Source organism: Peromyscus eremicus, chromosome 1 (genome assembly GCF_949786415.1).
Source record: "Peromyscus eremicus chromosome 1, PerEre_H2_v1, whole genome shotgun sequence".
NCBI classification, from domain to species: domain Eukaryota; kingdom Metazoa; phylum Chordata; class Mammalia; order Rodentia; family Cricetidae; genus Peromyscus; species Peromyscus eremicus.
This window is the reverse complement of record NC_081416.1, coordinates 39,087,830-39,110,655: the sequence shown is the minus strand read 5'-3', so window position 1 is coordinate 39,110,655 and position 22,826 is coordinate 39,087,830. Positions and strand designations below refer to the sequence as shown.

Genomic DNA, 22,826 nt, shown 5'->3' with positions numbered 1-22,826 from the left:
AGTCTCTTCCCTGTGATGTGTCAGTGTGACCCACATAGTCAAAGCGCAGGGGCCCCTTCAAATTTGGCTGTAGCTGTACAGATTCAACAGCTTTAGCCCAATTCCCCCTCTGTGCTCACACCTGCCTATGGTGCCACTCCTAGAGCTCACGTTCTTTGCTCTAAGGGTTGGTGGCTATGTCCAAGTATTTGGCCAGCTCTTCAGACTTGTATCTACCTCCCTGATTTTGCAATAGTCCATATTGCCAGTTTCTGAGGCCACAGTTGGATAAAAGTTCAGCTTTATTGGAGTAGACCCTTTAAGTGGTTTCCTTTGGGGAAGGAGGAGAGCAGTTGAATCTCTGCCTTGGCTCCTAAAACTTAGACACTGATTCAGCCTCAGCATCAGGTCAGATGCTGTGTCCCTGAGTACCACTCTCAATCTTTCTATACTAGTCCAAAGCTCTAAATATGAACATCTTGTTTTACTGACTGTGGACAGGAAGGGAGCGTAGTTATATCAGCTGGTGCTCCCTGCAGCTCCCCGACCCCACCTCCACCAATGTTTTACTGTATCTGTGAGGCTCTAGCGCACAAGTCTCCTGTGTCAGCCTCCCTACCACTAGGATTACAGTGATGCACCACCATGCCTACCTCCTGTCATGAGTCTTCATTGCAAGTGATAACGTCCCAATTAAAACTGGCTTTGGAAAAACAGACTCACATGGTTCATGGTTCATGTCTTAGTTGGTCCTCAATTTCTGTTCTCTATGATGTCCCTCTCAGCCAGGCCCTTTCTACTTGGTAGCCTTACATTTTGTTATAAATGAGGGGTAGGGGAGAGCAAAGTGAGTCCACAGGAGTAAACAGGATGCTCTTATTCAAGGAAAGGGCAGTGGATGTGGGAGAGCTAGAATCTACAAACATCCACTACAGGGACTCTACTGACTGTTGTGAGAACACACCACTTGATAACTGGTAGTGACTGATTCACATTGCAGAAGTACTGGGAGAAAAAGGACCCACGTGCAGTGAGAAAAGAAAGAAAGAGGGAGGTATAGGGATGGTAGCCAGCCCACATACCCCTAACCCTCCATCCATGTGCTGTATTGGGGCATATGCTTGGGGGTATTCCCAGCAACTTGCTGGGATCATAGGACCATCAAAATAACTTACCATCCTTCCTAACAACTGCTGCTTGTCAGGTCTAGAAGGCACCCTGTTCATCTCCATTAGTGGCAGACATCTGTGTATTTGAGTTATTGCACTTTCTAGTCCCAGAGCAAGGGTGTCATTAGAAGCCCTTGTGGAGCAATGCTTTGCACTAACTGCTGCCTTATAATGCTTACAGCTTCTTTGCTGATATTACCAAATAAAGGCTGCCTCTTAATGATTCACTTTTATTATCATTATCATTGTCACAAGGAACATCTAACTCATTTACACTGCACTTCTTGCTGTAGAATCTAGATGATGCTCCTCAGACTGGCCTGACATCTATATTGCCTAACTGAACCAACCTAGTAGGACTATAGCAGTTCAAGCACAGATGCTCAAGAGATTTCTTTACTCAGTCAACAAACACTGAGTGTTTTGGACAGCATATGAACATGCTAGGTGTACTGTTGAGCCAAGAGGAGGGTAATCTCGAAGAGCAATGTCCTATTGTAAATCTTGTGTACAGTGCAGACAAGTAATTGGACAGTAACAGCAGTGTGAGAGCCCTGAGACAAACAGTGGGAGTTGGGAGCCTAAGGATATGGCCAGGCCAATCCTGGCTGGAGGGGTAGAAAGTGGGAGGCTAGGCACACACTAAAGAGAACAGATACACCCTGGGTGAAATTTGGGAGTGGGACCAAGTTGTCAACAGGTCTTATGGAAATGACAGAAACAATATGGCTCAAAATCAGGAAGTAAGAGGAAGACTGGATTTCTAAGAACTACAAGAAACTTGGTCCAGGTTGTGCCCACAGGGAGAAGGGAGAAAAGATAGCCCTGGAGAGCTGCCTGCAGAATTTGGACATCACCTGTTGGTGAATTTTCTTCCAAGACCCTCTTTCTTACAGGGATGTCTTGGGTGGTCAGTACTACAAATGTCATTAACAAGATTTTGCCTTCTAGAAAACACCCCATTCCCACATCCAGTTATCTGGCTATATATAGAGCCAAAGGGAGTACTTTGGCCATCTTATCCTGGTCATAAAATCAGGATCTTGGTGGCCAAGTGCTAATAAAACCCTTGCTGGCTGCTGCAAATGTGTGTTTTAATTAAAAAAAAAAAATCATGTGACTTTTCCAGCCTAACTAAAAGCTCAGTTACTCAACCTCTGTAGCAAATGACAAGGAAGGTCATACCTATGACCCCAGGGGACTTCTGGTTCAATTCTGGGTGAGAGCTGGGTGTTAGTAGTGTTTCAAGCTGCCACGTGACCCCTGGGTATTGAGAGCGGAGAACCTGCAGAGTGCAATGCCTGGCAGAAGGAGTTCTGGAGAAGAATGGGCCCCCTTGCTGTACTGCTCAAGCCTTGTAGAGTCCCCATGCCAACCCTCCTGCCAGTTCCTCAGTAGCGGCCTACAGGAGCTGCTGAGGCCTCCTGAGGTGCTCTTAGTCACTGTTAACAGACATAAGGTTACCCTGTTCAAAGGCCAAAGGAAAGCAGCTGGACAGGAAGAGCTATGTCACTTACCCTTAGTACCAACAAGCAAGTCTGGCTCTATGGTGGTTGGAATGAGACTGGCCCCCATAGGCTTATTATTGGAATGTTTGGAAAGGATTAGGAGGTGTGGCCCTATTGGAGGAGATGTGTCGCCAGAGGTGGGCTTTGAGGTTTCAAAAGCCCACCCCAGGACCAGTCTCACTCTTTCGCTCTTTTTCTCTGCCTGCTGTCTGTGAATCAGATGTCAGACCTTAGCTACTGCTCCAGGCTATGCCTGCCTGCCTGTTGCCATGCTCCCCACCATGATGGTCATGGGCTAACCCTCTGAAACTTTAAGCAACCCCCCCCTCCCCGCCGCCGCCAAAAAATGCTTTTGTTTATAAGGTGCCTTGGTCACTGTGTCTCTTCACAGCAATAGAACAGTAAGAAAGACAGACTCTATGAGCCATACTTGGCAGGCCTATAAAGCATTATTGAGGACTCCCCCTGCCCCACTTACCTGGAAACTCCAAGCTGGCCTCGTTAGCACATTACTTCTGCTCACCCAATCCCACACATCGCCTTCCTCCTCATTCCCACCACGACATCTCCCTGAACACCGCTCCCCATGCCTTTGCCATTTAGTAACTATAGTTAGGTTTATGTCTTGTCCCTGAAATGCACATACTTGGAATGAAAATGTGGTTGGTTGGTTTTTTAAAGACAAGTGGCTGTGGGCTCTGGGGTCCCTCCCCGCTACCTCGTTCCCTGTTATCCTCCTTCCTCATCCATCAGGGGCACCAAGTGACAAGCTCTCTAGGTGCTTCCCACGGTGCCACCCTGTACTGTTCCCTCTGTACTGAGACAGCAAATCGTTGGCTGGGGCGGAGGATTGTTTCTCCCAGCAATTAACAGTTGCCCTGGTGTTAATTTCCAATCAATAACCTGCCATGCTTGGCTCCAAGCTGTCCGCTGGAGGCCTCTACAGCACATTTTGAAAGTAACTTGCCAGGAGGTAGGATTCTAGCCCTGGCTCCTCCAAAAGCCCTCACCAAGCACTTCAGGAACATCAAATGCCCTCTCACCACTGCCAGAGGCCAAGGGACTGAGGGACCAAGCAGGTGGCTCTAGATAGCTCTTGCAGTCTGATGACAGATTGGGGACACAGGTGGAACCGCCTCTCCTCAAGAGTGGTGGCCCTTTGAATATTCATGAAGCTTTCATTTTCCTATTTTGCTTTTTTGAAATTTTTTGCTGTTTGAGGTGGCTGTATTTTCCTTCCATTTAAACACCTCATTTAAAAATATCTCTCTCTCTCTCTCTCTCTCTCTCTCTCTCTCTCTCTCTCTCTCTCATTTAAATCATTTTTTAACTGTCACTTCCTCCAGCTCCCTGTGGACAGAATGAGACCCGAGAGGATGGCAAGACAATCCAGCTACCCCCATGCAAGACAGGAGCATGGATTGTGCCAGCCATCATGGCCTGCTACCTCTTGGTGGCAAACATCCTTCTGGTCAACCTCCTTATTGCTGTCTTCAAGTGAGTGGTCACTTCTTCAGGCATACAGGTGGATGGATGGGCAGCATGGATGGAGGGAGCTGGTATTTCAAAAAAAGTAATGATTTATTTTTGTCATGTGACTCTCTGGTCTGTTTCAGCAATACATTTTTTGAGGTAAAGTCGATATCCAACCAAGTATGGAAATTTCAGAGGTACCAACTCATCATGACTTTCCACGAGAGGCCAGTTCTGCCCCCACCGCTCATCATCTTCAGTCACATGACCATGATATTCCAACATGTGTGTTGCCGATGGAGGAAACACGAGAGTGACCCGGATGAAAGAGACTATGGCCTGAGTGAGCAGCAAGTCGGCACCTACAGCTGGAAGCCCCCAGCAATTCCCACAGGCAGTCACGGGAGGGGGGGGCGGGGGGACCATGCCTTCCCTGGTTCTCCGGCTTCATTCTTCCTGCCTCCTGCATATCTAGGGGAATGGGAAGGGGCTTGCTTGATGAGATACACGGTAGAAAGGAGACAGCATAGCACAGGCTGAAGCCAGAATTCTTAGCCACTTCTTACTAAGAGAAAAAACACTCTCCAACAGAGCACGTTTGCCACCCTCATACACTTCTTACTTTCCAAAGATCCCACCACAAAGCAGCCACATTAATATGCCCCAAGTGCCATAGTAGATATCACTTTAAACAGTATGGCTTGAGTTTTATTCTTCAATGCTCAGTTCTGGGACTATTGCTATTACAGATCTTAAATGTTTTCTAAGCCTTCAGCATTGTACCTATATGATTTTGTGGAGAGTGAGCCTTGTTTTCAAAGGACTCCATCACCCACCACCCACCACCCACCTTCTAGCCTGGTGTTTCTGAAGGGAAGTTTGGATAGCATTGGGCTGGAAGAGTTCCTCACTGTGTAAGAATGTGTGACACATGGCAGGAGACTTAATGTATCCATCTCTGCACATTAAGTACCATTGGCTCCTGCAGGCTCCTAAATGCCCTGGGGCACCAGCTCTCAGGAGCCACTGAAATGCAATGACTTAAAGACAATCTACTGTGCTTTTTCCAAATGTGTCAAGTCTACATCTACATTAAATCCGCAAGCAAGAGCCTCTGGGATGATAGGGGTCTATCTCCATCTATGGGATAACAATACACCCATGGTTTAAAACCAGAGCCCCTTAGTCAACTGATTCTCTAAGCCTAAAGCTCTTAGCGATCTCCCTAACAAAGCAATGCCCAAGTTCTTTCTAGACATTCAAGTCAGACAATTGGAAAGACCTGGCAATTCCATTACCATTCCCCTCCAAAATACAAGTTTAGGCCAACAGAAAGCTAGGGTGCCTGATATTTTGTACTCAAAGCATGCCCAGCATGGTCAAATCCTAGGCAAGGCATGCTGTAAGAATATTGCACTGGGGGATGGAAATGGGAGGAAAGGAGGGAGGGGAAACTTGAATCATATTGTACAATTAATTAATTAATAATAAAGAATATTGCACTGGGGGTCAACTCAGGGCCCCAAGTCAATTTCCATAAATCATGAGCATCTGTGGTAGAAACCTTTGCTTAGCTAGAGAGCACAAGATGGCTGGAAATATAGTACATGACAGGGGGTTGTGTGAGTTATTTTTATCGTCATTGTGACCAAATGCCTAAGAAGAGAAACTTAAAGGAGAGATACTTTTCATATTCCATAGTTTGGAATATGGGTGTATTATGGGAAGGAAGGTCTGGCAGTGATGGTTATAGAGGCAGGAGTATGAGGGATACGCAGCTTCTCATGCCTTGGGAGATGAGAAAGCAGAAAAAAAAACTCAATAGGCACTCTGGCCAGGCTGTGAACCTTAAAGACACATCCACAATAACTGAGAAAGACCTCACAGACCCTGGAATATAACCACCCTCTCAGGACCAGCTATTCAAACACATGAGCCTGGGCGGGGGGATATTTCTTGTTCAGACTCAGCTGGGGCAGTCCAGAGACCTATTTCTACTTCAGAGCCCAGTTCATGGGTCCAAGGATACTGAGAATCCCCACCAAACTCTAGAATATATGTGATTTGTTTCTGTGTTTTGTTTGTGAGACATGGTCTCACTACATAGCCCTGGCTACCATGCAACTCACTATATAAATCAAGCTGGCACCACACTTATAGCAATTCACTGTATCCTCCCAAGTTCTGAGATTAAAGGCAGGTACCAGCTATATACATGGTTTTCTTATTTTCAGCCAGAGCAGCATGGGATGTATCACCAGGTCTCTGGACAGGTAGCAGGAAGGAGCAGGTGACAGACTTCTCAGAGCACTCCTTCCCAGAAGAAAGATCTTGAAAATGTGACAGGGTGAGAGGATTGAAGAGCAGAGAGGCAGGCCCTGCATGTGTCTACCCATCAGGAAAGAATGAAGTTCTCCCCCCATCAGTCTGTAGCTGTCATTAAAAGATCCCAGAGCACTGCCAAGTTCTTGCAGAGACTCAGAAAGAGTAAACTGAAGAGTTAGATGGTAAAATCTGACATGGTAATAGGCTTTTTTAAAGAATATTTTATTTTTTAAAAAAGAGCAGCATAGGGCTTGGGGTTTGGCTCTGTCAGTAAAGTGCTTTTCATACAAGCATGAGACCCTGAATCTGGAGCCAGAGCATGCACATAAATGCCAGGCACAAAGCAAGCAGTAGTGTCCGTAAGACACAGAGAGACAGAGAGAGATAATGAGAGAGAGAGAGAGAGAGAGAGAGAGAGAGAGAGAGAGAGAGAGAGAGAGATCAAATAAGGCAATTGAAAGGCGCCAAGTTTATTTAAAAAAAACAAAAAAACAAAAAAACAAAGGTGCCAAGTAAGTACTGGGTCTACTCCTTTGGATCTTAGAAACATCCCTAGCAGAGGGTAGCATGGGTCTTTGACATTGGAGTCTATACGTGGCCTCTCTCCTTCTTGACCCTGATGTTCATGACTCTGTGTGGTTCATGACCACATCTCAGGTGTCCCTACCTGGCATAGCTGCCCCTCACCTTAGGAGCCTGCCATTTTTGAGAAGTACAGCCTGACTTCTGGTATTTTCCACAGTCCCAGCAGCTTTTCCAGCCATGTTTTACAACCCTGGCAAGTTCTAACTGATGTTTCTAGGCAAGCAAGAGGGATGTAGGGCAGGAAGGGACCACAGAGCTGAAATTCAGCCCCCCTGGTGTTTGAGCCAATCTCTGCAGCATTTCAAGGGCCCAGGATGAGAAAGATTTCCTGATTTGAGAAATGACCACAGCAACTCTCTTGCCCTAACCCTGTTCCAGAAACCATTTAATGGTTCACAGTTCCACCAGACTTCTTCTGTTGCGGTAGCATTGATGGCGACGTTTACCTTCTGTTAGAAAACCAGAGTAACAACAGCACAAATAAAGGCGGCTTCTTTTTCTTACATAACAGAGAGTAAGGAGAGGATCCAAAACTCAGCCACAGCTCACTGAGGACAAAGACCCCAAAAGACCCGAACTCCTAGTTTTCGGCTCAGCTTTCCTTTTGTGTGATTTTGTTTTCAAGGTCACAGAATAGTTGCTGAGACTCCAGTCATCAAATGTTTCTGTTGAAGTTAGGAAAAAGAAAGGAAGTATAAAAAGAGCAACCATGTCTGGTTTGGGTTTTGGTTTTGTTGGTTGGTTTGTTTTTGTTTTTTTTTTTTAATTAAGGAGCAAAATCTCTTCCCAACATACCCACCCTCCCGGCAGTAGACTTCTTTTGTTTCTTGGTCAAAACTGAGTCTTGCTAATAATTTCATGGGTGACTAGACATGTATGTATTTGGCTTTCCTGCCTCTGTAGTAGAAAAGAGAGAGAGAGAGAGAGAGAGAGAGAGAGAGAGAGAGAGAGAGAGAGAATGGGGTTACAAAAGGTTATTAATCAGTAATGTTGGTATGTCACACTACTCAGCCCAGAAAAATTAGAGCCTTCAAGAAGCATCCACGTTCCCAGTTGCTTTCTTTTCCTTGTTTTCCTTATGCTCTCCAACCCGTTGCTTCCTTAATTAAGCCCAGCTCCTGTGGTACCCAGGTATACCCAGGTGGCTTCCAGAGACTACGACGACTCTGCGGCTCAGGAAGGAGCCTGTGTTTCAAGAGGCCTAATTAGATTTGGGTTCTGTCTGGAACTCACAATAAAATCTGGTAGACTTTCCCCAGCCTGCATTTCTTTAAAACCGTCATTAGGCCACAGACCAGATGTCGCTGCGGTCCCTGCTCTGTCTCACGGCTCTTTTCTCCCCCCTAGAACTCTTCATAACTGATGATGAGCTCAAGAAAGTACACGATTTTGAAGAGCAGTGCATAGAGGAATATTTCAGAGAGAAGGATGATCGCTTCAACTCATCCAATGACGAGAGGATACGGGTGACATCAGAAAGGTGTGTCCCTGGGCCCCACCTCACACAGATGCTTCCTACCACTGTCCATGTTACCAGATGAATTTGTTCACACATCTCCAAAACACAGACCTCTTCTACTTACCTGTACTGCCCAAGAAAACATGGACCTTCTGAAAGAGCAGTTTGTTGTCTGATCAGTCCATAGATCCAAGTCCCAGACTTAAAGATCCTGGGCTTTTCCAGGAGACAATGAAAGCTTCCACCTGGACAAGGGGCATTGGTGAGTCTAGGATAGATCTGGCTTGGACCAGAAACTGGAAAGTTCCGTCCCAGACATAAAGCAAGGAAGACACAGCTCCAACTGAGGCTCATCAACAGGTTCATGTTTTGTACTATGGACTATTGAGTACACTTATCCAGAAGAGAATATCCCCATGCTTGGCCTATGTGGGTGTTCCACGCCTTCTAGATAAGCAAGAGCAAGGGTTCTGTCAATCAACAGGAATAATGACTGGTATTTTTCCAAGAATTATTTTTGTTGTTTTCTTTCTATAGAACAAAATTAAAAACAAAGAATACAAAAATTTCTATCCAGATTCATTTGTCACTTACCAGATGGCTTTGAGAGCCAAGAGACCTATATGAAAAATCTCCTGAACAAACATCCTGGGCTCAGGTGGCAGCACCCACATCACAAAGCAGGCATGGCTCCATGCACACAGTAACCATGGTGCTGTCAGCAGTAGAGACAGTAGGATCACTATGGCTTGCTTAACTTAAAAAACGCAAGCTCCAGGTTCACAGAAAGACCCTGCCCCAGTAAGGTATCTCACACACACACACACACACACACACACACACACACACACACACACACACTCGTGACAGAATTTTTGATATCTAACAGTTCTAGATCTAGGCAAATGCTCTTGTTTTGTGTCTCTTCTGTTACTATAGACTAATGAAACCACCATTCCAAGCTGGTATATTCATAACCCAGCATTTGGGACTAGCTTCCAAAAGAACACTCAGAGGGTGTCACAAAGAACTGGTGTGAGCACACTTTAACTGTTTCTACTCTAAAGACAGAGAGAGCAAATGGTAAATAGTGTAGAAGACATAATAGATGGGTAACTGCAGTCAGTGTGAATGGGACTTCAAAGATTTAAAAGACTCATTTCTGATTTTCATGAAATGCCACTTTGTGTACCCACATCAAAGATGCTTTGTTAACTATGTAGAAATCACATAAATTGCAATTTTTTTGTCCCTTGCTCTTTCTTTAAAGAATGCAGACTACCCGCATAGGTATAATCACATATGCCAATGAGCGGTTGTATCCATAGGTACCAAGCCAATATTAGTAAGATTTAAAGCTCTGCACAGATTTTACACACATCTGCCACTACAAAATAGAGAGATTTATGATATGCTGTAAAGTACTTCTCTGGCAAACAGAGGAAGGAGCTGAAATTCCTAAGTTCTCTCTCATTCTGAGGCCTTGGAAAGCTGTTTATGAATGGACATACAGCCGTGTGCTTCCAGAAAATTGTGCCATGTGGGAATATTACCATAGCTGAGACACATTTCCTTAGCATATGTCTTTGGGCCTTCGAAATGCTTTTTGAATTCAGAAAAACCATAGGCCTAGGAGGCAAGAAAAGCAGGAAGGGAAAGGCATATTAAGATGCCAGGAAGGCTTTGCCTCTCTGAGGAACCAGGACGAAGAGGGCCAGATGCCAGCACACATGCAGATACTGTGACCATGTCAACAACTCCTTCTGGGAAGGAACCAGAGTCTCTCACTCCATGTCAACAAACTCTGAAGGACTACTCCACCCCCTGACCTGCCAGGGTGGCTTCTCAGGGTGTGAGTGAGGGAGCAGGTACCAAGAATGCAGAACAAAGCAGAAGCCTGCCATCCTGGTTCAGGGGTGATAGGAAGACCAGGCCTTAAGAACCAGCACGGACTCCTGAGCAAGCCCAGGACAAGCCCAGTCCTTATTCTGCTTCTGCTGGGGAGTTTTACTGTGGTTGTCATTGGGTTTTTGGCATTTCTAAGAAAATCAAAAGCTAGACTCTTCCAACAATGGAAAGGTATGTAAGCACAACAGAAATGCCTCGCAGTGCGTTGGGGACCCACCAAGAGACCAGGTCATCCGTATTGGCTGCCTCAGTACCCTCCAGGGTATGTCCATTCTGAGTGGAGTTGCAGATCATTTCACCTGCCTTATCCACAGCCTCTTAACAGAGGCAGAGAAAGGTGGGAAGAAAGGTCTGCACACACGTGTGTCTGTGCATAGACACATCAGTAGGGCTGCTTTGGGTTGCATTTCACTACTGACTGTACACAGTCCATATAACAGAGAGAACATTATGTAACTGCACCTTTTGTGTTATACAACCTGGGTGCAGGGTTTGAAATCAGAAGGACTAAGAGCTTATTCCCTTTTCGTGGGCATGTGCCGCCTCTCCTCTTCCCTGTACCCTGTTGTCATCATCTTCTGAGTTAATCTGAAATGAACCGCTCTCCATCTGGAGATGTGAGGAATGGAAAGCTAAAGCCACGTTTCTTTCCATGTAACATCGTGATTTTCACAATGACCTTCTTTCTTTAACTTAGTCGCTGTATGTGTCTATCTCCTTGGGGATTTCTGTTGATTCATAAATTCTTATCCCCTGTGTCTGCCTTCTGTTGCTTAAGCTATCAGACCATCATCAGCGCTGAGTGGCCGCAATCATGACTGAAAATTCTTGGTGGGCTCTGTGTGGGCATGCGTATGTGGAGGTCAGAGGACAACTTGCAGGAGTAGGTTCTCTCTTCTACCACGTATGTCTAGGGATAAAACGCAGACCAGCAGACTTGGTGGCAAGTGCCTTTCTTTGCTGAGCTGTCTCATTGGTCCCAAACGTTTCAAGAAAAAAAAAAAAAAAGAGTAAGTTTAAAAGAAGCTGTCTAGTTATAGAACGAACAGAGTAAATTTGACTCTAGGTCCTTTTTAGATTTTAAGCTCCTTGCAGTTAGGTCCATGTCCTCATCATTAGGCAGGCTATTGGGTAGTTAGATGGTTAATCACACCCAGATTAATGAGTGAAAATGGATTAACACTGGCCCTTCCTGTTTTCTACAAGATTTAACATACCAGCAACACAGGAGTGCAGAGAAGTGGTAAGAATTGGTTAAAAATAGCTCTTGAGCCGGGTAAGGTGTGGCATGCCTTTAATCCCAGCACTCAGGAGGCAGAAGCAAGCAAATATTTGTGAGTTCAAGGTCAGCCTGATCTACATAGCAAGTTCCAAGACAGCCAGGGCTACTGAGAGAGACCCTGTATGTATGTATGTATGTATGTATGTATATGAGACCCTGAATGTATATATATGTGTGTGTGTGTGTGTGTGTGTGTATGTATGTATGTATATGAGACCCTGAATGTATATATGTGTGTGTGTATGTATGTATGTGAAACCCTGAATGTATATATGTGTGTATGTATATTTTTTTCAGTCCCTTTGTAGCTGGCTTCCAGCTCCAGCTCTATTTTCCTAGTCCATGTGATGCTCTGCTTTTAGGATTCCCATCAGAACTTCCCTAGTGTACCTGAAGAGCCTCCTCTCCTAGACCCCAGCATCTTTTCACTCTCTCTGGATTCCCGGTCCTTCTGACTCTCACTTGCTCCTTTTCTCTGTGGTGTAGGACCCTAAGCCTGAAGGGCAGTAGACAAAGAGGCCCCACCATTCAGATTATGGCACACAGGCATTTCTCAGCCCTTAGACCAGTGATCACATATAGTCGTGCCAAACAGCACCATTATCCTCTTCAGATATCAACCCTCTATACACTGGGCTCCACAAAGAACAGCAGGAGAATAACTATTCTGCTCTTTATTACTCTTCAAGCACTAAAATACTACTAGGAAGCAGCACCTAGGGTATGCTAAACTGAAAACTAAAACCCTCTGAATTATGACAGGTGTGGTGGAACTTGCCTGCCATCCCAGCTGTTCAGGAGGCTGAGGTAGGAACATCACAGGGCATAAGTCCAGTCTGTGCAACACAGAGAGGCTCCTTTTAAAAAAATACTACTAAAACTAAAGAAAACCACTGGATTAGATCATTTCCAAAATGTCTTCCAGCACAAAAGTAGTCAGATCCTGGGATCCTCTCTCCCCTTCAGCCCCTCCCTTTACCCACAACCCCTCCACTCCCTCCACTTCAGCCCCTCCCTTTACCTGTAAACCCCCCCCATTCACTCTTGGAGAAGAGTACAGCTTTGCTGTCTTCTAGCCTTATCCTCTAACCCCCACAGCAGAGGACACTGACCTAAGTGACTCTTATGCTCTCCTTCTCCGTACAGGGTAGAGAACATGTCCATGAGGCTAGAGGAAGTTAATGAGAGAGAACATTCCATGAAGGCTTCACTCCAGACTGTGGACATCCGGCTGGCACAGCTGGAAGACCTCATCGGGCGCATGGCCACGGCCCTGGAGCGCCTGACAGGTCTGGAGCGGGCAGAGTCCAACAAGATCCGCTCAAGGACCTCCTCAGACTGCACAGATGCAGCCTACATCGTCCGCCAGAGCAGCTTCAACAGCCAGGAAGGGAACACCTTCAAACTTCAAGAGAGTATAGACCCTGCAGGTGAGGAGACCATGTCCCCAACTTCTCCAACCTTAATGCCCCGTATGCGAAGCCATTCTTTCTATTCAGTCAATGTGAAAGACAAAGGTGGTATAGAAAAGTTGGAAAGCATTTTCAAAGAAAGGTCCCTGAGCTTACACCGAGCTACTAGCTCCCACTCAGTAGCAAAAGAACCCAAAGCTCCTGCAGCCCCTGCAAACACCTTGGCCATTGTTCCTGACTCCAGAAGACCATCGTCATGCATAGACATCTATGTCTCTGCCATGGATGAGCTCCACTGTGATATAGACCCTCTGGATAATTCCATGAACATCCTTGGGCTGGGTGAGCCAAGCTTTTCAGCTCTAGCACCTTCCACAGCCCCTTCAAGTAGTGCCTATGCAACCCTTGCACCTACAGACCGACCTCCAAGCAGGAGCATTGATTTTGAAGACCTCACCTCCATGGACACTAGATCTTTTTCTTCAGACTATACCCACCTCCCAGAATGCCAAAACCCCTGGGACACAGACCCTCCAATGTACCATACCATCGAGCGGTCCAAGAGTAGCCGCTACCTAGCGACCACACCCTTTCTTCTGGAAGAGGCCCCCATTGTAAAATCCCATAGCTTTATGTTTTCTCCTTCAAGGAGTTACTATGCCAACTTTGGGGTGCCCGTGAAAACAGCAGAATACACAAGTATTACGGACTGTATCGACACAAGATGTGTCAATGCCCCTCAAGTAATTGCCGACAGAGCCACCTTCCCTGGAGGTCTCGGAGACAAAGTAGAGGACTTATCTTGTTGCCACCCTGAGCGAGAAGCAGAGCTGAGCCATCCTAGCTCTGACAGTGAGGAGAATGAGGCCAGAGGCCGGAGAGCTGCCAATCCGATCTCCTCTCAGGAGGCTGAAAACGCAGACAGAACCCTATCCAACAACATCACAGTTCCCAAGATAGAGCGTGCCAACAGCTACTCGGCAGAGGAGCCAAGCGTGCCATATGCACATACCAAGAAGAGCTTCTCCATCAGTGACAAGCTTGATAGACAGAGGAACACCTCAAGCCTACGAAATCCCTTCCAGAGAAGTAAGTCCTCCAAGCCAGAGGGCCGAGGGGATAGCCTATCCATGAGGAGACTGTCTAGAACATCAGCTTTTCACAGCTTTGAAAGCAAACACAACTAAACCTTCTAACCATGTGTTGCAGGAGGCTCAAGAATCCAGCACTAAAATTCTCCCCATATCCACCTTGTTCCCCCTTCCTTGAGTTATGTCTGCTTTACTCTTAGCTGAGCAAAACAATGCCTTGGGAGATGTTAACTCAAAGGTAACCTCTGGGCCACAGGTCAAGCAAGCATTCCATCTGGCCCAGTGCCAAACACGGGGTGTTAAGGCATGTTCACATTGTTGGGAAGGGAGGGGAAAAGAGAACAGCAAGGGGTTAGAGATGAATGTGTGTAACCAGGCACCACAGAAAGCCATGAGCTCTGATGGGCTCAAGCGTTCTCCATGCCAGCAGGCATCATGGGACTTCTGCCCTGTTATCGAGAGTTGAGGCGACGGGGCTAAGTTGCAAAATGAGATAAAAGAGCCAGCATACGAGATGAGATATTCTAAACTTCAATTCTGTTTTCTTTTCACATTGGTTCCATCACTGGTGACTGATGAAGAACATCCTTTTTATTCAGTATAAGCCGGCAGCAAGCAGTTCTACCTAACGTCCCACATCCTTCTCATGCCAACACTTCTGTAATTGGTCATTATAAAGAAAAACAAGGTAACAGTCATATATACAGTTCACCTGTCTCTTATATATTCACTTCTGGTGCCACAACTGTTTATCTCTTTAGAAGAAAATAAGGGAACAGAAATGCCTTTTTTTTCTTTTTGTCTTGCAATCGAAATGAAAGAAGAATTGATGCTAACAGCAAAAGTCGTATGATTTATAATATACCACGGGCAATCAAGTATATAGTCAAGCAAGCTCAGGATGAATGTAATTAAATAATTTTATATTTTTAAGTTATTTTGTATCTCACCTGTCATCAATGAATTCACTCATCAAATATGTAATATTGAACTTTAAGAAAAAACAGTGGGAAGAACTAACATTAAGTTGCCACGTGGGATATTGTTATAGTCTCACCATTCATAGTGTGTGATGCTGCTGTGTGGCCTTCATCATTTGCATGTTTCCACTATGTCCTCCGAACACCTCCAAGATGTAACTGCCAAACTTCCACACCACTCATCACGTGACCGTTTTGTATTTGAACACATGGTTCTATGTGGATATTTTCATACCTAGAATTTAGTCATCTAATCTGGGCTCAGCATAAATTTAATCGGATTTTTTCAAGGGCTGGTATCTTTTTTATGGAAATGTTCCAAAGCACTTTGTTTTGTTTTGTTTTTGAGACAGGGTTTCTCTGTATAACAGCTCGATTTGTAGACCAGGCTGGCCTTGAACTCACAGAGATCTGCCTGCCTCTGCCTCCCTCGTGCTGGGATTAAAGGCTTGCGCCACCACCACCCAGCTCCAAAGTACTTTTTAAGGAAGTTTAAAAATCATAAATAACCTTAGGCTTGACTAGGGGCTTGACATCAACCCAAAGCCATCAGCTGCAGGCAGACCATGAATATGTTTCTATAAAAAAGATACAGTAGGCCAAAATAGAAAGCAAACATACCATATACAGAGTTCTATAGTTTATGCTGCTCATGTATACATCTATCTACATAGACACATGTTTGTATACAGTAATAAACAGACACAGAGAGATTTCTTAAGAGGCTTTGACTCCCTGTCACCTGAAGGTATAACCAAGATTATTTTTTAATATCCAAGAAGTTTCACTGGAAAAGCTCATTGTACTATTGGACCTACTGTTGAAATTACAATTTTCAGAAACTCTCTGTCATTTTACTCTTTCCTTACATTGAACAAGAACTGTCGAAATGGCTCACCCCTGCCCTCTGCCGCCTCCTGTTTGAAGCACCCACTGTTGTGACATCTTTCACTCTGGTTTCTCCGACACGAAGCTATTGCCACCAAATACAATCTGAATAGATGTGTGATTCCAAGCCAGTTTGTATTACACAGTCTAGAATTTTCTAGAATCTAAGTTTCTAGATTAGCATCTGGATGGAAAGTGGGGTAAAGAAATCTTGACCACAAAACTTTGGGTTCCTATTTGGATCATTGAACATTTTAAAATAATCAAGTCTTTACAAAAAATGAGCCAGGAGTGGTGGTGATGAACACCTGTGATCCCAACACTTGGAGAGAAGAGGCAGGAGAATGAGGAATTCAGAGTCAGTCTCTGCTATATATCAAGTTCAAGGCCAATCTGGACTACATGAGACCCTGTCACAAAAAAAGAAAGAAAAGATTGTAAAAAGGAATTTTCTTTGAGCTAGGGATGGGGCCCAGGGGCACAGCACTTGCTTAGCATACTCATGGCCCTGTGTTCCCTCCCCAATGGTGAGGGGAAAAAGAGGAGGAGGAGGACGGGAAGGAGAGAGAGAGAGAGAGAAAACAGAAACATGATTTCATGTCCCTGGCTCCAGATACTCCCTGGTTCTTTTAACTGTAGCTGTACCTCATTTGGTGGAATCAAGTCAATCCCTCACAAAACCTCTGGCCTTTAAATATTTTTTTAAAGAAACAAGCTTTTCAGCTGAAAACAGTAGCAAGCTACCATACATGAAGAATCAGTTTTCATCCTGGGTGTTTAGGTAACAGCCAACCTCTTCATCGATAACTGGGCTAGAGACGCGTCCTCATTGATCTCCCTCCCAGCATACATGTGTTGAACCTGGGGGTAAAATCATTTAACTCTGAGCTTCCTCGAGCCATGAACCTCTGTGAGAACCTCACGGAGACCCCGGGCCCTCCCACCCCTCAACTTCACATCCACGTGAAGCTACAGTGTAACTTTAAGGGGTTCACGAATCCCCTGGTTCCAGTGACTGATGAGGACAGAGACCATGTTTATCACTAGTCAAATGGGAACAGGCACGATACACTTGTAGACCACTTCCCTATGAATCTCTGGAAGGCCAAGTCTCAGCATTTCTGTTCCTTAGATTAGATACGGTTGGTTAGCTGGATGGTGTTGTGCCCTAACATTTTCATGACTTTGAGTAGCAAGCATTCTCAAAGGCAAAGACTCTCCGAGGGAATCCACAGGGGAGTCCAAGGAAATGAAATCATCATCTTTGACCATAGAGCAGGGTACCAAGCACTGTGGGGCCTGGCTTGGGACCTCACTGGAAGCAAGGGAGAGAAAGGACAAGTCTGAGTGTTTGTTTGTTGTGATCACCTGAGAGAAAGACAGTGACCTGGGAAAGGAAACACTTAACAGTCCTGAGCTTTTGTTCTGCATGAAAATTAAGTGCTAACATCCTTGGTGAAGTGTGTGAAATCTCTAAGCCAAATGTAAACACCTTAAGATGCAAACTGTGTAGGTCTCATAAGCCATCTCCTTCCTGTACACATGCGTGTGTGTTATTTCCAGTCCCATCTCCTTCCATTTCTGGGTTCTCTGCACACCAGTGTGGCATTGATTCTGTGGCCTTGTACGGACAGCTTGTGTTCAGCTCATTTGTCCCACCATGTCCCTGACTGAGGGGACCTGAATGACCTGCCTTGTGAATTAAGCAGCTCATGAGCAGCCAGTCACTGAAGACCATACATAAATAAAGTCATAGAGGGCTCAAGAAAGAGATAGCTTATTCAATCGTCTGCTTCATAGGTGCCAATTTTTATATACTGTGATGTGTAATGATTTGTTCTAAATTGCTTGCTTGTTCCTTTTGGGAAAGGAGTTAAGGATGTTTTATAAAAATGGCCATATTTTATATTTACAGTTAGAAACTGATAGATGTGAATGGAGTGCTAGAAAGTAAGAGGATAATTGTCATGGCCGGTTTGTGTTTCTGAAAGCCAAAAGGAGGGCAGTCAGAGTGTGGCACTTTATAGAACTGGGCGTTTCTTTAAATTGAAGCTTCCAGGGCTAGATGTTATTTAGCACTTTGAAAGTTCCCCCTTTAAAAATATATATATATACATATACCTATACCAGAATAATGAAATGGGGGGGGGTTGTACTTGTGAAAACACAAAATGTGTTTCTTCTGAATGTTACAATTGTATTTTAAAAATCTGGTTTCTATAGATAACATTATGGTAGATCACTGGATAGTACGTTTCTTCTTTCTGCAGCTGTACAGTCTAATCTTCCTGGATGTTTGGGCTGTTTGATTTCTTTAAAGATAATATTATCCAGTTATCCATCATGCTATATCTATAGGCTATGCCATGTGACATGTTGGGCAATGCTGTATCATAAAACACATGTAAACCTATCTGTAACCTGTGTTTAACCCAGCATAGTTGTAGCATGTGGTTGTATTAATGAACGTTACAGGACAGCTTTATATTCATTTATAAATCTGTAACATTCAATAAAGAAGCACATGTGGTAAGGACTGAGTATGTTCCCATTTCCATGTTATTTAGCAGCCTCCGATAACGGGAATTTTTGTTCCTGGTCTTCATTATGTTGTTCACACTCCTCAGACCACTGTAAAATATTTGTATAAGCTGATGTGCATCCTCTACCAGGTCCCGCTAGCTGTGAGAGGCACGGTATGGTTCTGACAAGCTGGCATGTTATGCAAAAATACTATATAGCAAATGAACTTAAATATTTTAAACTCCAGTTGAATTAGCTGTTTGTTTACGTCTGCTGACCCCACGTGGAAGCAGTGTACAGTATTTTATAAATACGTTCATTCCATAGCACAGTCTGTTCTAGAAAAAGTGATGCTAATGTTTAATGTTTAGGTGGCTGTATACTTGGCCTAGATACTGCATTCAACTCACTAATCTTTACAATAACAATTTGACTTGACTGAAGTAATCCGTCTCCAAACCCTGTCTTAATTCTGTGTCAGCACAATGCACGCTGTGCTTTATGCATTTCTTTTGACTTTTTTTTTTTTTAGTGCACTAAACATTTTACTCTTGTCTGCTGCAATGCTTAAACCAGTTAGGGACCCGCCCAAATTGTTGGGCTTCTTAAACTGGGACTACGTTCAGGTTTCAAAAATTAAAACTAAGTAACCAAGGGTTTCTTCTTCCAAGCTGGTGAAGCTCTGAACGGATACTATGAAATGAGGTATCAACTGCAAGTTGTAATAGCTAGGGGACCCAGAGACGGCAAGCCAGCACCACTGTGGAGTCCCGAGGTCCAGGTGTGGGAGCATCTGTGATACGCAAAAGACACATTCTTTAGAGCTTCCTGGGTGCAAATTGCTAAACCAGAGATGAAAGCCAAAGGTCCATGATGACAGGACAGAAAGGCACAGATCGCTATGAGTGGATGGTCCCGCAGTAATGGATGAGACCTCCCTTCTTGTCCTGTGGCTTTCACACCCTGTGGGCGAGCTGGGCCCAGAGGTGGGAAAGGGGTGATTGTTTGATGAAGCACCAGGTGACTCCAAAGAGTTTCTTCTTTAAAGAAGTCGCTGTTCCATTGTTAGAAGCCATTCAACATCTGGAAAGGGAGGGCTCCAACTTGCAGTCTAAATGCTCCCAAAATGAGTAGGGAAATCTTTCCTCTCCACCAGCTTTGCCCTGTGCTGTCTCTGGTGTCTACGAGTCAAGCATCTTGTCTCTCAGATTAGAGTCAATAAAAGAGGGAGTTGGTTCTGATTAAAGAAGAACACTTTTCTTTTTCAAATTAATTTCAGGGAGTGTTAGTATGGCCTTTGCTCTCGTGACCTCCTTGCGCTGATCACCCCTAATAAAATCAAGATGTACTGATTTCTGTGTGTCATCTAAGAGGGGGTGCAGATAACCAGATCATCCAGATTAATCAAAAGAGGTGATTCCTTTCCTAATTTTCCTGGAATAACTGGTCACCTTCTGCAGCATGTGATCCCCGCATGGGTGTTGGGGGCTAGAAAGTGAACGGATGGACATCTCTGTAGATGCCCATAGATTCTGAGGGGCATTAGTGCCAGCTATGGCTCCAGCCCTTTTGGATTGCTGAAGAATGTGAGACACAGGGTGAGATCAGCCTTGGGCCTGGGGGCACAGCTTTTTTCTTTCTTTCTTTCTTTTTCCTTAGTCTAAAGCTAGCTCCCTTTTTTTTTTTTCCGTGTGTGTGTGAGACCAACAGACTCATCCATTACCTCCCTATGGACCCCAAAACAGTAATCTCAAACATCAACTACATGGAAAAGCCAGATGTTCTGAATTTGACCCAGGTCTGATCTTCCAGTTGACTTCACCTCCTCCCTCCAACCAAGTTCCTAACGTGGCTGCTGTAGCACCTGTCATGTCTGATTCTGAATTGCCTGTCTGAATCCTGAAAGGCCCTCTACATCTTCACCCAGTCGCCTGCCTCTCTCTCTATGAAGGGATTACAAACTCAATGCAAGACTCAGATCTAGAATGCAAAGGAATAGGCCTAGGAAAGACAATGCAAGAACATGCAAATATATATATATGTATATATACATATATATATGTATATATTTGTCCCACAGAAAGATTCAAAATTGGGTTTTCAACCGCTGTACTAGCCACATAGGTATGTGCCAGCATAATTCCCAATGGCCATGTTTGGGGGTCTCTGATTTGGAGCCAACTACGGTCTGATTCATGATTCTCACATAGAGAGCAAATACACTCAAGAACTCTGAGTTGGGAGAAGCATCTCATCCTATTCGGGGTGACTCCAGGATGACTTCCACGTATGTTGATTAGCATGTTTGACTGGATCCAAACACAGGATCAGCGTGAAGGAGACTATGAGGAAGGATACTGTAGCCTGTGAAGACTTACCTGCTTCCTGTCACTGGAGCATCTGAACTGAGTTTCTATTGCTGCTACCACTGTGTAAGACAGTCCGTGTAGTCAGTACACTATACTCATAGCCATTTCATAACATAGCACTTAGACTCTCACTTGTAAATGCTCTAACCATAGTTTATAATGGGGGAAATTATTCAGATACCATTTTTAAATGAATTCCTATAAATACGATGATTTTGAAATTGGGTTTACTAAATATATATACATCTTTTCCTTCTTTCATGTATGATAGAAAGAGGTTTGCATATCTACTGACACTATGAATATATATATATATAAATCTAGAGGCATTGTTCTTTTTTAACTGTCTGTTACTGGATTCACAATGCACTTTGAGCTTGTCTGTTTAGATATATAATTTGAAGCAGAAGTTGGCAGATTCTACAGGCAAAGAACTTTCTGGAATTTCTGTAACAAATGTTTTGCAATAAAAAAAATACAAATAGTTTAAAACATGACTCAGATTTCCTTGTGCGTTTATGTGTCTCAGTCTGCTCTCCACCATTCTCATGCTAAAGTCCCTAGTGGTTCCTAGGGAATCATTGCCCAGAGCTCCAGGAATTACCTATTTTGGAAGAACAGAAGTTACAAACTGTTAAACTATAAGGTGTGTTCACCAGCAGAGAATGGATATTATAGGTCAAAACCGCCAATGTGGTGGTTTTTTTTTTTCAATTTGAAACATTTTCAAATTGACAGATAACACATATAATTCTATATTTCTGGTACCTCCTAAGAAACATGGAAATCTGGCCATAATAGACTTACCATATCCCACACAACTGAGCCAAATGGTATACCATATCACTTCAGTGGGAGTCCAGATTCTCCAATACTCCACCAGTCCCCCACCTCTCCCTATTGTTTCTTACCTGGTTTCCTTCACTTGTTGGAATTTCCTGGAAGGCCCCATAGGCACTGGAACTTCAGTACTAAAGGAATTAAGGAAGTAGTGGCAAGTTTAGAATATTGAAATAGGAAAGACGCGGGGTAGCAACTTGTTTGGGGGGAACAAAGAAAAGAAGAACTAGTCCTTGTGCTAAAAATGTAGGAAAATTATGACTTCATTATCCCATTTAAAGTATATTATGAAAATGTTTCATTAGATTGGTTTTATAGCTCTAGCTGTAGATCCCATTAAGAAGGACCAGCAATAGCCCTTGCCTTTATAAATGTTAAATTAATTTTTAAAAGCACAGGAAGAGAAATTTTAAAATATATCCTCATTCATTAGACAGTGTTTCACTTTGTTACACAGGCTGGCATAGAACTCCTGGACTTGAGTGATCCTCCTGCCTTGGCCTTCTAGTTAGCTAAGACTAGAAGTGCAGACTATTGTACCTAGCTATTCCTTTTATGAAAAATAATTTGTGCCCAAAAAGATACCAAGATGAATAAAGTAAACTAAGTTTCTATTCTTGTGAGGCTTTACATACAGCTGTCACGAGAGTCAGATCATGTCATTATCATTTAGTTGCCCAAAGAATAAAGCATGAGGCCGGGTGGTGGTGGCACACGCCTTTAGTCCCAGCACTGGGAAGGCAGAGGCAGGTGAATCTCTGTGAGTTCAAGGCCAGCCTGGGCTACAAAGTGAGTTCCAGGACAGGCTCCAAAGCTACCTGTCTCTTTCTACCAAAGAAACCCTGTCTCAAAAAAACAAAAAAACAAAAAACAAAAAAAAAAGACTAAAGCATGAAAAAAACAAGCCTAGAGATTTAGAGAAGTGAATGCTCTATGGCTCAGGAGAAGAAATGTTCTCCTGGTAGGGGTAGGGCTACATTGGACTAAGCCCTGCCTACTCAAATACTTTGTTTTTTTTGTTGTTGTTGTTGTTGT

General features: G+C 44.2%; 1 protein-coding gene and 1 long non-coding RNA gene across 2 annotated transcripts in view; one reads left to right on the top strand and one right to left on the bottom strand.

The window, feature by feature from the left end:
• The window catches only part of Trpm3 (transient receptor potential cation channel subfamily M member 3), an 82,553-nt gene extending 66,901 nt beyond the window's left edge, over positions 1-15,652 (top strand). The window contains exons 10-13 of the mRNA XM_059259714.1: positions 4,003-4,153; positions 4,273-4,472; positions 8,387-8,519; positions 12,835-15,652. Coding sequence (XP_059115697.1) covers positions 4,003-4,153; positions 4,273-4,472; positions 8,387-8,519; positions 12,835-14,287 — 1,937 coding nt within the window. The 3' untranslated portion in view covers positions 14,288-15,652. The remainder of the gene's footprint in view (positions 1-4,002; positions 4,154-4,272; positions 4,473-8,386; positions 8,520-12,834) is intronic.
• Positions 7,300-9,149, bottom strand: LOC131908688 (uncharacterized). Its single transcript, XR_009378647.1, has 3 exons — positions 9,093-9,149; positions 8,623-8,945; positions 7,300-7,936 (listed from the first exon to the last, which is right to left on the bottom strand). It is a non-coding gene; the product is annotated as an uncharacterized LOC131908688 (long non-coding RNA).
• Positions 15,653-22,826: the final 7,174 nt, after the last annotated feature.